A 16,416-nucleotide genomic window follows, 5' to 3' on the forward strand; every position below is an offset into this window, starting at 1 on the left:
GTATACAGACACTTACTGAAGGGCTGGCTGATGATAAGCCTCAGTATGCAAACACACACACCCTTCAGGTACACAAACAAAGAAACACACGCTCATGGATACAAACAGTGATTTTTGTGTTGCTTTCCAATAAAGGTTCTTTATCAGCTCCCCTTGGCTGCTCCAAAGTCTCCCCTGCCCCCACTGGCTGGAATTTCCTGTTTAAGCTCCATATGAGGCCCTGCTGTCTTAAGGAGGCATTCTAGTCCTCTCTCTCTCTCTCTCTCTCTCTCTCTCTCTCTCTCTCTCTCTCTCTCTCTCTCTCTCACTGAGCCACCTTTCCAAATATTCTGCACTCTCTTTTTCAGCATACTCCATATTGTGCACGCTCAACTTGTGCTCGCTTGAAACTAGCGTCTAACCGTTCCTCCGGTGTTCAACTGTTGTGGTGTTTGTGCGTTTTTTCCTCTGTGTATGTCTCACCCTGTACCGACAGCTCAGTCTGATGTCCTGGCTATCTACAGAGATCCCTGGCGTGAGGGTATGTGCCCTTGGACTACATCGTGGAAGCCAGCACCATGCAGTCCATGGGCATATACACTTGCCTCATGGCTTGGTTCTTCATGGAATCCCACCCTATCCATGCTGGACCATCGGCCCCTGAACCCCAGTCCTAAGCCGATGGGAGTTGCTGTTCTTCCTGCTGCTTTTACACGGTCCAAATACTCACATCTTATATTCCTCTTCTCTCCTCTTTTTTCCTGTCGTCCTCTCTTCTCTCCTATCCTGCAGGGTTTCATTGGAATCCCGGGGCTTTTTGGCCTTCCTGGGCCTGATGGCGAAAGAGTGAGTTCTTGTCAAATGTAAAATTTTCTCTTAAGTACAGTCAATAATTGCAAAAATGCTGAGTGACCAACTGAACCCAACTAATGGCCCTATGAGATGACAACAGTGGATCTCCTGCTGTTTCATTCAGCTGTCTTGTTGTTGTTATAATGTGGGAAACAGTCCCCAGCTGTCTGAGATGCTGCTGTATAAGGCTGTGTGGGAGTGTTGATGACTCATATGATAAAAGCCCCCTCTTAGAGCCTTTGAACTGCATGAACTCATCAAGGCCTCCTCCTTCTGTACAGCCTCTAAAACATGAAGCGATTAGCCTACTTATGACATGCTCCAGAGGGTTGTGTCAGCGTATGGGGCAGGCTGTAATCAGGACCTCTCCAACCAACCAGCCAGCCAGCCAGCCAGCCACCCAGCCAGTGAGATGGTTCACACCTTAGCTGCACACAACAGACGATGTCTGCTTGTCTTCTCTGAGGAGAAACTGGTGTTTATTTAACATATATACATGTATGAGATGGAGGCCTAAATCCTTCATAATAAGCTGGGAAAATGTTGGAAAGGCTGCAGTCAGCTGTTTCTCACATCTGTTGAAGCAGGAGTTGAGAGAAGCTCTCGGTTATGGCTTTTTAATTGTGTGTTTTGGGCTTCATTCAGTTATGCCCACAAGTGTTATGATTTGCTTTTGATATGCCTTTTACATAATGTGTGTCTTTCTCTGTCTTCTTTGTTTTTCTGTCTTTCTCGAACCCTTTCCTTTCCCCCTTCTGCTTTGTTTTCTATTCCACCTCTGCTCTCTCTTTTCAGGGCATTCCCGGCGAACCAGGGAAGAGGGGCAAGATGGGTAGGCCGGTAAAGTTTTGTCTCAACATACTTTACAGATAATCTTTCCAAAGTGTGATGAATTGTGCTGGGAGTGTGTAATGTATCATCTGTTATTAGTTGCTTTTGAATGATATGATAGAGTTTGAGAGACAACGACAGATATCAAAGAGCATTCAAGAAATCCCCCCCAAAGAAATTATTAATTTGATCATAGATCTTAATGCTGCATGCTCACAACCCCACTCAAATGAGGCAGCGATATAAATTAGCATTACAATGAAGTCTTTGAATTCTTTCTTCTATTTGGGTCATATTGAAAGCTTTTGGTGCAAAGACTCCAACACCTACATATGTGAAAATTTATAAGGTCTGCATTTACGTCATTGTTTGAGTCAGCTCAGTATTTCCATGGCTGTTGGAAGGGTTAACTGTGGAGTCCCACCAGCCGCACGTCGGGGTCTTGGATGCAACAAGAAAAAGACTTTTGTTGCAATAAAGGGCTTTTGCCCCCCACCCCAGCATGGAGCCAAGCCATTTGGAGGAAGCCGTTGGTTCTGTTGTGTGTGTCAGATAGTGTTCAAAGTCAGTTTGACAGAGTGTTTCAGAAATAGTGTGTAACTCTGAAACTCACTGCTGAGATCATTCTGCAGCTGTTGCTTATTCGCTTTTCAGTAAATAAGGCATTTATAGACCAAAACGTCTGAACACACGCAAGCCAGTGTCCGCTTAGTGTGAGGTTTTGAGAACTACAGTTTATGCTGTAATTACACAAATGTTTAGGAAGTAGCTGTGGATGCAAATTTGCCATGAGTGAGGCTTCATGTCACATGTTTGCATTTGATTTTTGCATTGTGTGTGTGTGTGTGTGTGTGTGTGTGTGTGTGTGTGTGTGTGTGTGTGTGTGTGTTTTCCTGACTCAAATAGAGCTGCATTGTAAGAGACATGAGCTGATTCAATTTAAGATATTTTTCCGCAACAGAAACATTGTTATTGCCATTTCACAGTATTCATATGAAAGGGCTGTCATGTCCTCCCAGATTGGTCTCTTCCTGCTCAAAGCACATCCTGGAGTTCTGTTTTTCAAGGCCAAAAAGAAAATAATGGCAATGTATCACAATCCGAAACATTGTTTATGCATATTCATACCAAACAGCATTGTCTTGAGAAGCGAGTAGGAGAGGAGTCCGGTCATTTTAATCATTACAGATTCTGTGAAAGGCTATTCTAGCTGCTGCAGACCTTATAACTGACCTGTAAACGTAACTGGAAAACACACATATCATCATTGTCGTGGTCATCATCTGATTTCAGTTCTCCAAGATGGAAAATGGAAAGCTAGGACACTTATAAGATGATCCCTGAGAGATCATACCTCTCCTCCCCGATGGAGGAGAAAGAACAGAAGAAGCACCTGAACCAGGGCCAGACATTTTAATGGCCGTAACCACAGCGCTTGTACTCTGTCGAGGAAACACACACAGACACACACTCCGCCATCTACTAAAGACAGATGAGGGAGCAGATATATCTAAAACAGTGGAGCACATAAAAAGTTTTCCGAGGTGCATCGCCAACAGTTCTGCATTTCAGTTTAACTTGTTTTTTTTGCATGTAGCTGTTTAGGGTTTGGCCTTTGTTTGTCTTTTTGAGGTTGCCTTTATCAGGCTCATCAGTTGCAGTTATTTCACATCAACCCGGTATCTGACAGTGAGTGCAGCTACTGTGTGTTACTATTTAATCTTGAAGCTGAAGAACTGAAGGGTTCTCTGACATCATGTAAAAACAGAGATTCACCAAAGGCTCATGTGACTCTCCTCAAAGGCTTTTTTTCAAGTGCTGTTCTTGGCGAAGCTACGTTTCCCACATTTGTCCTTAGTTTGTATGACAGCGGTGACAGCTTGTATGATTCATCCTTTGGGTAACTGTCATGCTTCATAGATTTCTGTTGCACTTGTGCTTCCCCCTGTGCGCATAATTTCTTAGTATTATAAAGCAATCCCATGCAGTCCTCCAAAAGCTTAGTAGGAACAGAAAGGAGCTTTTTCATATAATTGCAGCATTTAGTGCAGTTATGATTGCGTCATTGACCTGATGGGATGTGTCAGCAGGTTGAAGGGTAGCTGAACATTTACATACCATCAGTCAAGGATTTATTATTGTTTGAATATGAAGTCTAAATGTCAAAATTATCCCAGACTGGCTCTCTTGAAAAAATAAACTGCAAACTCAAATACAAAGAGTTACATTAAGTCAGCAAATTCTATTTCCAAAGTGAGTCAGAGATTAAAATAAATATGCTTGCTGTATATCTAAAACATCTCTACTATTACAAAAATGACTGCCATTTTCTGGAAGTATCTACAGTATTTAACATTTTGAAACAATGTGTGGGGGCCACAATAGCAGAACGTAGCCATTATGTGTGTTTCTGAATGGTCAAGGTTTAAGATACAGTGGCTCTTGTGCTTTCTGCAGATGTGGTTTCTCTTTGGAGCAGTACCAACTGTTAGCATAGCTCAGATTAGCATCCCGTTTACCGCTAAATGGACAGAGTAATTACTTGGCTGCTGGTCTCTCTTGTTGCATTCACCCTAAGTGGAGCGGTTGGCTGGCCACACCCTACAGCTGATAGATTTAATGCGTATAATGGGGTTATTATGCTCTTATTCTTGACATATTTCAGATTATTTAATTTCTAATGTGATGTTTGACTCAGTGAAATTGCTGTGCAATTACAGTAGCAGCACTCTTGGTTGTGTAAAAGTCATTGTTAGACTATTTATGTAAATTTGACTCTGTGGTTAAAAACATAATAATTTACACACTCTCCTTCAATGAAAATATTTTTTTGTTATATTTTATGTGTTTCTTTAATTCTGTAATTGGATGTTATTTTTTTATTATGAGTTTTTGCATACTCAGCAAATAGCATTAGAATTAGCACTATCTTTAATGTAAATTAATGTGGCTATGACCAAAATAATTTGATATTATCAACAATAATTTTATATTTATAGCATCTTTCAGCTCATTGTTTTGGTTTTCTGGTCCATGATTTTACTTTACTTTTTCAATTTCAGTAGACAGCTGTTTTCATGAGTAAAGCTCTTAAAAAGACAACTGTACACTACCTGCTTAGCATCAAACAGCAGACAGATACAGCTAGCAACTGGTTGGTGAACATAGTGGAGAATTTAGCAGCTAAAAAAAAACAGATATTTGCCCCAGGAAATTGTGTAGCGATTCATCAGGTGACCAGTGATACGACTCAAATGTAATGTCACTAATGCTAATTCTAATGCATCTGCTGGATTTATAAATAAGCCAATGTTTGTTAAGAAATTCATATCAACTCAGAAGATGATGATATATCAACTTGTTTCTGCTGCCCCACAAAGTGGCTAAAAACCCTGTTATTACAGATTTAATAAAGCAGAGAGTACTAAATGTATAGGATGTCTGAGCTTAATTATCAGTTTATGTGCAGCAGAACTTTAAAGCGACTCTCTCTGTCCTCAGGGGTTTCCTGGGGACTTTGGGGAGAGAGGACCACCTGGACCAGATGGAGAGCCAGTATGTCACACACTCTGTTACTCACAAACAGTCACACACCTAAATACATAACCAATCCATTCGCTCACACACACACACACACACACACACACACACACACACACACACACACACACACACACACACACACACACAGACACACAGCCCACACAAACTGAGAGCAGTGGTTTGACTCACCTTCCCCCCCACCCCCCTGGTGTTTTAGTACTGACATTTTGGCAGCGCTGGTGGGTAGATCATCTGGCAGGCCAGCAGTTTGCCTCTGTTTTTCTGTTCTATTTGAAGTTAGTTTTTCGCTCCGGACAAACTTTACTGCCGTATTTAATTTCATCCCATGCTTTCCTCTGTTGTAGATAATTTTACTTGGCAATCGTTTTCAAAAACCTGCTGTACTGAAGGAGTTATCTGGCCTGGCTTTGAAATGCAGCCCTTTCCATTCAACATTGTAAACTGGCCATCAACACATACATACAGCATTATTAGGAGGTGATATCCAAGAATAATAAATGATGTCATAGAACGTCATTTTGAGTGATTGTTCCCAATTAAGTAACGATCGGTCAGCAAAAGGTTGTTTGCCAGCCTGTCGCATGTCTGTGTCCATATGGAAGGCATCACATTATTTGGTCTTAGCATTTTCACTATTTCTGGATATTCGCTGTGATTCTGACAAATGTAGCACTTCATCAGTCAGAGTGGAAAGCTCTAAAATAAAAACATAAACACATCAGCAAGTTGCTCTTTAACAAACTCTGAAATACATAATAAACATAAAGCACATTCATGTTCGAAGAAACACTTTCCTCACACTGCCCTGATTTTTCCGATTGTACAGCCTTGTAGATCAGGCAGCTCCTAATAAATCCTTCTTAGCCTTGCTGCTTTTCTTTTTCCTGCGAGTGAGGAGTTATGCATTGATTGCACCAGATGTTACATATTTATAGAATAATCTATACAGTAGGTTTATGAAATCCAAGGCTTATATACTTTACATATATTCATCTTTCTTGTCTCTACATTTGACAAAATGAAGTTTTGTGTTTTTTACTTCTCCTTCAAAACATATAGGGGAACTCTGGGTGAAGGTGTCTGAGAGGGAGGAGGCCTTATGTCTCTTAATATTATTTTTTGAAAATGGAAGAAAATAGAAAAAAGCGGAAAATCCCTGTTTTCTCATGAATGCTTAACAAGCAAAAGTCTGCAGCCATGCTAGCGGCCCTGTGAGGCGGACTCTACTTAGGCACAGCAGACCTTTGAGATAAATACGAACATCAGCATACTAACATGCTCACAATTACAATGCTAACATGCTGATGTTAAGCAGGCATGATATTTAAATGTTGTACCAATCCATGTGGTAGATGTTGAGACGTTTCACTGCAGGTGGCGCTGTGGGAAACCTCAGTTCCCAGTTCAGTTCACCAAAGTCATTAGGATCCATCCTCAGAGGACCATGAATGTCTGTTCAAAATTCTGTCCATCTATCTCATTTTTGGAGGGAGAACGAACCTGCAGATGTGAAAAAGCCTCAGTGGGACGATGGGCTCACATCCCCCTCCACCTTCACCTCAGAGATGCACACACACACACACACACACACACACACACACACACACACACACACACACACACACACACACAGCCCCCTCTCATAAGCTGTGATGAACACTGAGCCACTCTTCTGTGCATGTTTGTTTAAAAAAGAGCCACTAACCCCAGAAACTTGCTCCTTCTCCCTCTCCCTTCATCTCACTTACTCTCTCTCCTCCTCTCTGACTAGGGTGAGATGGGAGCCCCCGGTCCAAACGGAGTTCTTGGACTTATTGTGAGTAGAAGTTTGTGTGTGTTTCGCTGTGTAGTCTGTCCTCTATTCAGTTTAAACATCCTTTTTTCCCAGACACTTATTCCATAAATACATAACTGTAAAGAACTGTATTTAAATGAAACAGAATATGCCTGCTTAATTGAAAAAATGCTCTCAATTAGCTCTCATCTTCATTTACACTGCCAGACACTTTTGTGGGAAACTAACCATTCTCCATAGGCTCTTTACCACTGTTAACATATTTAAAATAGTGAAAATGGGTGGATTTTGGAATCCAAGACAGAAGACAAAGCTATTTTGACTGTAAAGCCTGAATTATGCAGTTTGTACCTCCCACTTCCTCTCATGACAAACATGACATGATCCACTGTTTGATCAATCAAACAGACCTTAACAAAGCATGTTGTTTTCCTCTTGAATCTCTCTCTTATTAACTATTTTTGAACAGGAACTCCCACCCCCTTGCCCACCCATCACCTTGCCCTCCACGCCTGCCCAGCCCGACAGCCACATAATTGTATCTGATTATAATGTCTCCCTGGTTTCTCTTGTCGTGTCCCGTCTTCACCCGTCGCAGCCGCTCCTCCCGGTCTATTCTAGGCCACCGGTGGTGGTAGTAGGCCTGTAATTGGAGGACTCTCTGATTACAGCTCTGCTCTTAGCTCTGTGTCTTCTGCATCCATCTGACCCGACAGCATACTGTACAGTACATACCAGCAGCACTGAGCTGCACTTCAAAGATATAAATATACAAACACCCTTCTCAGGAGACTGCAGGCTTAGGGTGAAGGCAGGCCACTTTTGAAGAAGGGAAAGTGTTGGCATGTAGATGACTTATCATGAAGAAATAGAGGGGATTTCTGAATTTGTATTTTTTTGTTTATCTTTCTAAATGTATTTCGCTCCGGACTTTGATAGTTCTGCAACTGAGGTGGCCGTCCTCTTCTTATCCCGCTTTGATATGATGGAGGTTGAAGAGGTTGTTGTACTGGAATTGAACCGGGGCGCCCCCTGTGGCACACATCAATAAATAAGCCTGAATCTGAATTCAATTAAAAGCATTAGACAGTAAAATATATTGTATTTCTTCATGCATTTCTGCAATTTGGACAGGTAAGCAGGAAATATGAGGTTGATAGGGACAGTTAAGTGTCAGTGGACCCTCTAGAGGCCTGTGGCTCTGGAGCTATAGAACCGATACTGTTGTTCTTTAGAGGCAAATCACTCCAGTTCCAGAATCCTGAAAAAAATGCTTTATCGTCACTTATTGGAATGCATTAGATATTCATTGTTGAACAGACAGAAACTCCTAACACCAAATTAAGTGACTAGTTGTCAGGGACTTTTTTGCCTTCAATAACATCCTCTGTCACACATGCAGATACTACAGTATTCATGGAGAAACAGATATTTGATACACTGAGCCAAGGCCACCCTGTAGCTATTTACAAGCAGAAAGTGCAGAGCAGCAGATAATGAAAATAAGATAACTACTAGCAGCCTGGGATGCTCCTCTGTGGAGAGGACACGTTTCATGAGCGAATTCAGGAATACTGCCGCAATATAGTCTCTCTTAATCGTATCACAAGATTATCCAATCTAGTCTTTAATCGCTCAGCATAATTGGTCGTCACTGAATGAAATGAAACTGTGCCAGTGCGACTGCGATCTTGCTCTGTCTTTCTTCTTCTTTGGAGCGTGAATTCCGCCACTGGTTCCTTTTCCAGTAAACAGATGTTACCTCAAGCATTTATTTGTTACTTTCAAATCAATTGCTTCAGGCTTCAAATAAAACCCACTCTTGGCATCAGACTGCAGGATCCATTCCTTGTCTCTGGAATTTGGTTGTATATTATCATCCATTGTTTTGTATTGCAATGGGATGGCTGCGAGGACAATCTGGAAGCTAGACAATGAAGCTTATTCTTATATTTAATCAATACCAAAGTGAACTGAAGTGCACTCATACTGCGTGTTCGTTTGTTGAATGAAAGGCGTCCGAGCCATGTGTTTATCTGTATTTCATGCATAATAAAAACTGAATACGAATATGTTTCCTATTTGTCCCCTCTTCTGGCATCAGGGTGATATGGGACCTGTGGGAGAGATGGGCCTTCCAGGACCTAATGGACTGAAGGTAATCTCTCTCTCACACACACACACACACACACACACACACACACACACACACTCTCAGATGGAAATGATTACCTTCACTGTCTTATCTTTTATTGTCTTGTTTGGACTGCCTTTTAGTTAAATTGTGTGTTATATAATACAAGAGAACCGCCAATAAGCTTAGATGGAGATGTCTGAAAAAGCTTATAAGGGACAAATTCCCTCAAGTGGGTGGATTTTAGATGAGGTTTGCTTTTGTGGGGTCTCTTTCTAATCCTTTTGTTGGTGCTTGTTCCAGGGGGTGCCCGGGAATCCAGGAGAACCAGGACTGAAAGGTGATAAGGTGATCTGAATATTCCTGTTATTGGCCTGTGTTTGAGCAGCATGTGATGGATATGTATTCCTTTGCATCCTACTGTAGATGTCTCTGTCTAACCTTTAGACATAAAGCATGGTTTAATTGATTAAACTGATTAAACAGATTAATTATTTTACTTATATAAAGCATGGGATTTGACAGGTTTCTCTAATTTCAACTAATATAGTAGAGTCCTTCCTATAATTTCTATGAAATCCATTGTCTTTTTCTCTGTCAGCAGGGAGGCTGTCTGTAGAATAAACTTAAAGGAAAAGTTAAACTTTTCAAGAGTTAGATGAGAAGGTCGATACAGCTTTCATATCTGTCACATCTTTAGTATGAAGCTGGAGCCAAGAGACACATGGTTTAGCTTAGCATAAATACTGGAAACAAGGGGAAAGAGCTACCCTGGTTCTGTCAAAGTTAACAAATTCACCTATTAGCTCACTAATTAACACATTATATATTATTTGTTTAATGTACAAAAAGAAACAAGTGTAAAAATGACTGTTTGTGGTTTTATTGGGATATGTGCAGAACTATTTCTAACCTCATGATGACAATTCTACAAAGTCACTGCAAGTGGCAAATAGTGCAGTACATTTCAGTATTTGTGCAATTAAACAAACAAGATACAAAGTGTTAATGAGCTTTAGGTGTTAGGTGGATTTTTATAACCTTTGGATAGAGCCAGGCTCTTTAACCTAAACTAAGCTAACCAGCTGCTAGCTCGAGCTCCATATTTACTGTACAGACAAGAGAATGGTATCAATCCTCTCACCTAACTCATGGCAAGAAAGTGAATAAATGTGTTTCACAAAATGTTGTTGTTACAAATTGTTACTGTGTACAATAATAACCAAATAGATAAAAAGAAAAGATTAGAATGGGTTAAAAGAAAACTCTATAAAATATTAAAATGATCATTAAAAGAATTTCAAAGAATTTGTACAATGCCAGAAGATAGAAACAGAAGATTGGAAATAGGAATCATTTTGCTGACACAACTTAGGGACCTGTACAGCAAAAGCCTGTTCAAACTTTACAAGGCAAGTGTTGGGAAAGCTTGAAAGGCTTTTCAAACAGAGTCTCAAGAAATGATCGGACTCATCGATATAATCACAGATTTAAGCCAGCAGTAAAATCTAAAAATCATTCTGCATTAGCTGTAGTCAGTTGATGTTTCCAGACCAGAAAAATGTACAATTACAATTGCGCCTGGCGTAGATAGAAGAAGAAATTACCTATCCCAGATTTGCAAACAACAGAAAACAGCTTAGTGATGTGCCATAGTTGAATAAAGTATGACTGGACTTAGATTACTTGAGCTTGTAATGACTGCCAACATTATTCACTTCTCGATGTACATTTGTTAGCAGGCTACTCAGAGCAGAGTTAAAGTAATTCATTGTCTGTAATTACTAATCTGTTGAACACCGGCCTATTCTCTAAAACATGCCGGTGTACAGAACGGTGTGATTGTTATCAATGCTTTTCATAAGACAGATTGACACCACATGAAGAACTTGGCTAATGCAACAAACTAGATTCATTGTGTGTGATGGTTCATAATGTACAGACTGCTATTTGCTATTGTGTGTTGAAAAAGCTGAATGTGATATAAAGTTACCATTCCCCCTAATGTTCTTCATTTCTCTCTCTTTCTACCCATACCTTCCATATTCCTGTGTCAGGGTGAAATTGGGATTCCTGGCGAGCAAGGGGAAATTGGGTACAATGGAGACAAGGTAGGTTACCACTGCAACATGTACATGTTATAAATGTTCATCCTCTAACCCCACATTCTCTCCGCTCATCTACCCCTGCCCTGCATGCTGCTTCCAACATATATCCAGAGTTACACAAGCTTTGTTACAGAACTTTGCCTTTGCTAAATGACTTAGCCAGATGTGCTGTCCAGCTTGTGGAAATTCTTATGTAAACCCTCCTCATTTGTCTGTGTGTAAGCAAAATCAACCCTTTTAGCATCATAGAACAGAGTGGTCTCAAGAGATAACAGAAATACTGAGCAGAGTCATGCATGTCTAATGTCTGTTTCCCCAGAAAAAAAGTCAGGGTTCTGTTTTTTGCTTCTGAACACTGTCCGACTGTCTGTCTTAGTTTTTATGTGTTGTCTTTGTATTGGACAGGGCATCCAGGGGGCTCCAGGGTTACCAGGCATCCGTGGGAAACCAGGACCACAGGTTAGTTTTGGTTTTAATGAACAGAAATCGATAAAAATGTTCAAATGTGGATGTAGTGCTATTCACCTGAAGGATTAAGTTGGCATTTTGGGAAATGCACGATTCCACTTTCTTGCATAGAGTTAGATGAAAAAATCAACAACACTCACATATCTGTCTTATCATTATATACTATATACGGCCAGCTGCCGGTAAGCTTAGCTTAACATAAAGACTTGAAACATGGGGAAAGATCTGAAGTTAAAACCTACTAGCACTTCTATAGCTGTATAAGCTGTAGCCTTATATTAAATGGACAGATATGCAAAAGTGGCCTAACTCTCAGAAAGAAAACACATTTCTCAAAATATCCAACTATTTCTTTCAGAAATTTCTCATGTTCTTGTTTGTCTTCATTACAGGGAAAGATAGGAGAGAGAGGCCCTGATGGTGCACCTGGACCGCCAGGCCCTGAGGTTTGTTACATTACTGCCCTGAATGCATGAGGCTGTATCCCCAGACAGACAATAGTATTTATATTTTTTCATTGATCATGACAGGGTTTCCCTGGTGACATGGGACCACCGGGAGAGAACGGCCTTGAAGGACCAAAGGTGAGAAAAACCATCATCTTGGTTGAGCAGTCTATCAACTGGCCTATGTTGACTAAGAGTCTACAACCATGCTAGCAGTTCTGTGAGGTTTTAGTTAGCAGCAGGTGGTGGTAGGTGCTTTGAGTTAAATGCTAATGTCAGCATGCTAACATGCTCACAATAAAAATGCTAACATGCTGATATTCAGCATACAATGTCTACCAGGTTTACCTGCTAATTAGCACTAAAAGAAAGGTAGAGCACAGGCTGAAGGCAATATCAGTAGTATTGCAGGTTTAACCAAAAGTATTTAACAAATTAGAAAATTTGATCTGATGTCGGTGTTGGAGGAAATGTCAGATTCATGATCTGGGGACTGTGAATGTGTGTACACGTTTCACAGTAATCCAGCCAATGAGGTATTTCAGCCTGGAGGTGGACCAACATTTGCTTCCTTAGAGCCACACTACTCTTGGCTAAAAACATATGTGTAAATACTACATTTACCTTAACACATTGGCATTCATTTGACTGCTTTTTACCTATCCAGGGAAAGCCAGGGGCCAGAGGTTTACCGGGGCCACGAGGGGTGCCTGGCTTGGAGGTAAGACACCGCCCACATCCGAACGACCCCATAGCGCCAAAAGACATTAAAATTTTTACGACACAAGCCTTCTTTTTGCTGAGGGCTGTTTTATGTCCCCAAACATAATTCATGCTAAGATCAATATCATCCGTTTCCAGGGAGATGAGGGCCCGATCGGACCACCAGGCCCAACAGGACTCGAGGTGAGTTATTAGATAAACACCTGGTTTTGCCTGGCTGGTGGAAAGGAAGGAGAGCGCTGATAACAGGGATCGCTGTGACCAGAATAGCATGTGAACAACTGACATTCATGTGTGTTTTGTTGTGGAGAAATACTGAGTCTGTGTGTGTGTGTGTACGCTCATGTTAGTTTGCACGTTTGTTTAAACTGTATCCCATGCAGGACAATCAAACCATCCACCATGTGCATTGTTGTGGTTTAGTTCCATATACTATGTATGTCTGTGGTAAACAAATAAAAGAGAGAGAGAGGAAGGGATTGGAATATCACTGAGCCTGTGGAAACTCAACTGCAATGTGAAGCTAAATCTGTTTGCATACTTTGCTGTACAGCACAACAAACTAATTCACTGTCTTATAGTTTGCAGCGAAATCCTTACATGGTGTTTGCCACCCGGTCTGCAGTGAAAGCCGACTAATGCAACTCTACATTAGTGAACAGAAAAAGGCATTGGATGTGTGATATCAGCCTACTGTGATCACTATATCCCTCAATCTAAATCATGTGTAACTCGTTTTTTGTCTCTATACAGTATGCAGTATAATTTAATTGCTAGATTTTAATTATGCATCCCAAAGTTTGTTGTGCCACAGTAAGAGTTGATATGAAATTTATTTAAAGTTATAAAATAGGTCATCATTATGGATTTTCCATGGTTTGTATTCGAGATTTGTGTGTCTCGTCTCTGGACGATAGTCCTGTCTGCATGCAATCCATATTCTTTGCCACCAGGGGGTGATAACTGCCATCACCATGGTTATAGGTGGCAAGATTTATAGCTGCTATAAAGCGCTTGATGTTAGTAGGCCACTGCAGAAATATAAGATTTGTTGACTTTATTTCTCAAATGCTTTATTAAATGACAAAGAAAACTGACCATTACTTTTCTAACTTTTTAAAAATGTTTCCTTATCCCCGATGCTACCTATTTTCTTCATCAGTTTATCTTTTTCTTCTTCCCAGTCGCCCTGTACTTTCCTCAACTCTAACCCTCTCCACACTCCCCCTGTCTCCCACCCACTAGCTTGTCTCATTCTCTAACCCCCTCTCACCTCTATCGAGGGGAAGTGGTGTATGACTCCTTCAGGAGCTGTGATTGATCTCTGGCCAGGTGCCACATGTCCCCCCACAGCTCCACCTCATCCTTCTCCTCAGCCAGCTGTCTTTAAGCTCCCCTGCTCTGCCCAGAATGACACCCTCTCTTTACCTCTATCTTCCTTTTTTACCATCTCCCACACCTTCTCAGTTGCTCTTCATCCATCTCTCTTGGTGCAATGTCTCTAAGTATTTATTTCTTTCCTTTGTTAATGCGGTTAGTCAGACTCGCGGACATAAATCTAAATCAGGTGATAAGAAGTCACAAATCCCGGACTGCTCATATTAATTCTCATGTTACGACAAGAATCTGCTTTTACTGTGAGCTTCTGAGTAAAATACAGTGTTAGCCAGTACTGTCTTATGAAAGCCGCCAACCTTTCTGGAGTCAAACTTTGGAATTGTTGAGTCACTCAGTCTTTAGGAGTTTGGCTTAGACATTTGTGACCTGGAGTTATTGCTGGTAAAAAAGCACTTAGCCCCCCTCTTAACCCCGGGAATTACTGTCTGTGCAAGAGGAACATTACAGTCATTGAACACTTTCACAGCCTGCCAAAATCTACTGTCAGCATTACCTGTACACGCCATTGCATATTTCGGCGGCATGTACAGTGAGCCGCAACAGCTGCAGCCTACTTCCCAGCTCCCTCTTCAAACTGTCATCTTGTAGGATGCAGATCTTTTATATTCATCGAGAATTTGTGATTAATGTTAATGATGCGTTAAGAAGCAAGTGTATGTTTGTAATTCACTATTCATTATTCTGTGCTTTGTCTTTTTTCAGGGTAGAATGGGCAGAAAAGGATTTCCTGGAAAGGTTGGGCAAGAGGGAGTTAAGGTGAAAAAATCAATACTCACATATGATTTGTTTTATCAAAATATAAAAGATATAAATTTGATTATTGCACACAAATGACTAGTAATATATTTGTCTCTGCAGGGAGAGCCTGGTATCGCAGGAAATGTTGGACCCATGGGAGAAAGAGTAAGAACCGCTGACATAGCCACTTCCATTTTTCCAAAGTCTATCCATTCATCTGTCCAACATTAAGTCTCTGTTTTTCAGGGCTTGGTGGGTTTCATCGGACCTGTGGGAGAGGCGGGACTGGCAGGAGAGAAGGTAAAATGACTTGTTATTTCCTTGTCAATTAATTGTTAGATAGTCTTCACAAGGTGACTTTGAAGACTGAATGTTGTGCTCTTATATACTTAGGGGGATCGAGGGGAGATGGGCCTTCCCGGACCACCTGGAGAAAAGGGATCAACGGTAAGACACACAAAACAAGACAGAGTGGAGGGATTTAATCTTGATAAAGAGTAACATTTGAGTGCTGAACCCTCTGGGTGTGGTGTCATTAGGAAAAATCCTACAAAATGGTAATCTTGAACTAAACTGTGAGTGTTATTCCCATGGGAATATACTGATGTGTGGGATTAGGTCAATACCACAAAAATATGCCAATATGAAAGGAGGCACATCGCCCCATGGACGACTTGGGACCATGTTTTCTAAGCAGTGGTTTGGCACTTGGCAGGAGGGCTTAAGGTGGAAAAAGTCGTAACATTGGTTTAAACAAAGGAGGAAACCATTCCAACAGATCATTTTCAATGATTTACCTCCTTGACGGTATTTAATGGCCACAGGAAGTGCTGACTTCTCAGTCTGCAATGCTACAGGGATTTACAAATAATAAAGAAACAAAGAAGGAGGGTGATCCATTTTCATACATCCATATTTTGTCTTCAGTCTGCAGGACGCCCGAGTGCCCCCAGAGGTCTTGTGTTTCATGGGCCCTACTCTACTGCTGTCACACACCTTACCTTCCTCTTTCAAACAGAGCAAGTGGCTGCTCTGTCATGTTGTGTTTTTATCTGATATGAACCGTCTAATGTATACGATATGACTGGCTGGAGTGGATAAGAATCTAGTCATCATTCTTGCTGCAACAGAGAGAAGTTTCCTGCTGGCTGACAGCCAGTTGGATTTCTTTCAGGACTTAACCACACACACACACACACACACACACTCACACACTTATAAGGAAGTTCTCTGTTGTCCCACTCTCTCAGCTGCAAAACAGAAACAGACCCTCTGGAAAAGACTGCATCATACAAAGTGAAGGGATCTGACCAGCAGACATCTATAGCCGTTGACAGAGAGCTCACACTGCAGGCATTTATGATTTATTCCAGTGAATGC

At 41.1% G+C, this 16,416-nt stretch overlaps 1 protein-coding gene across 1 annotated transcript in view; it reads left to right on the plus strand.

Annotated features, from left to right (window-relative positions):
* The window catches only part of LOC127370503 (collagen alpha-1(XXVII) chain A-like), a 72,346-nt gene that overhangs the window by 37,099 nt on the left and 18,831 nt on the right, over positions 1-16,416 (plus strand). Inside the window, exons 11-26 of the mRNA XM_051412624.1 lie at positions 772-825; positions 1,627-1,671; positions 5,164-5,217; positions 6,998-7,042; positions 9,126-9,179; positions 9,459-9,503; positions 11,213-11,266; positions 11,669-11,722; positions 12,124-12,177; positions 12,262-12,315; positions 12,845-12,898; positions 13,039-13,083; positions 15,001-15,054; positions 15,157-15,201; positions 15,283-15,336; positions 15,430-15,483. Of these exons, the coding sequence (XP_051268584.1) occupies positions 772-825; positions 1,627-1,671; positions 5,164-5,217; positions 6,998-7,042; positions 9,126-9,179; positions 9,459-9,503; positions 11,213-11,266; positions 11,669-11,722; positions 12,124-12,177; positions 12,262-12,315; positions 12,845-12,898; positions 13,039-13,083; positions 15,001-15,054; positions 15,157-15,201; positions 15,283-15,336; positions 15,430-15,483 (819 nt within the window). The remainder of the gene's footprint in view (positions 1-771; positions 826-1,626; positions 1,672-5,163; positions 5,218-6,997; positions 7,043-9,125; positions 9,180-9,458; positions 9,504-11,212; positions 11,267-11,668; positions 11,723-12,123; positions 12,178-12,261; positions 12,316-12,844; positions 12,899-13,038; positions 13,084-15,000; positions 15,055-15,156; positions 15,202-15,282; positions 15,337-15,429; positions 15,484-16,416) is intronic.

Source organism: Dicentrarchus labrax, unplaced genomic scaffold, assembly GCF_905237075.1.
Source record: "Dicentrarchus labrax unplaced genomic scaffold, dlabrax2021, whole genome shotgun sequence".
Taxonomy (NCBI): Eukaryota; Metazoa; Chordata; class Actinopteri; family Moronidae; genus Dicentrarchus; species Dicentrarchus labrax.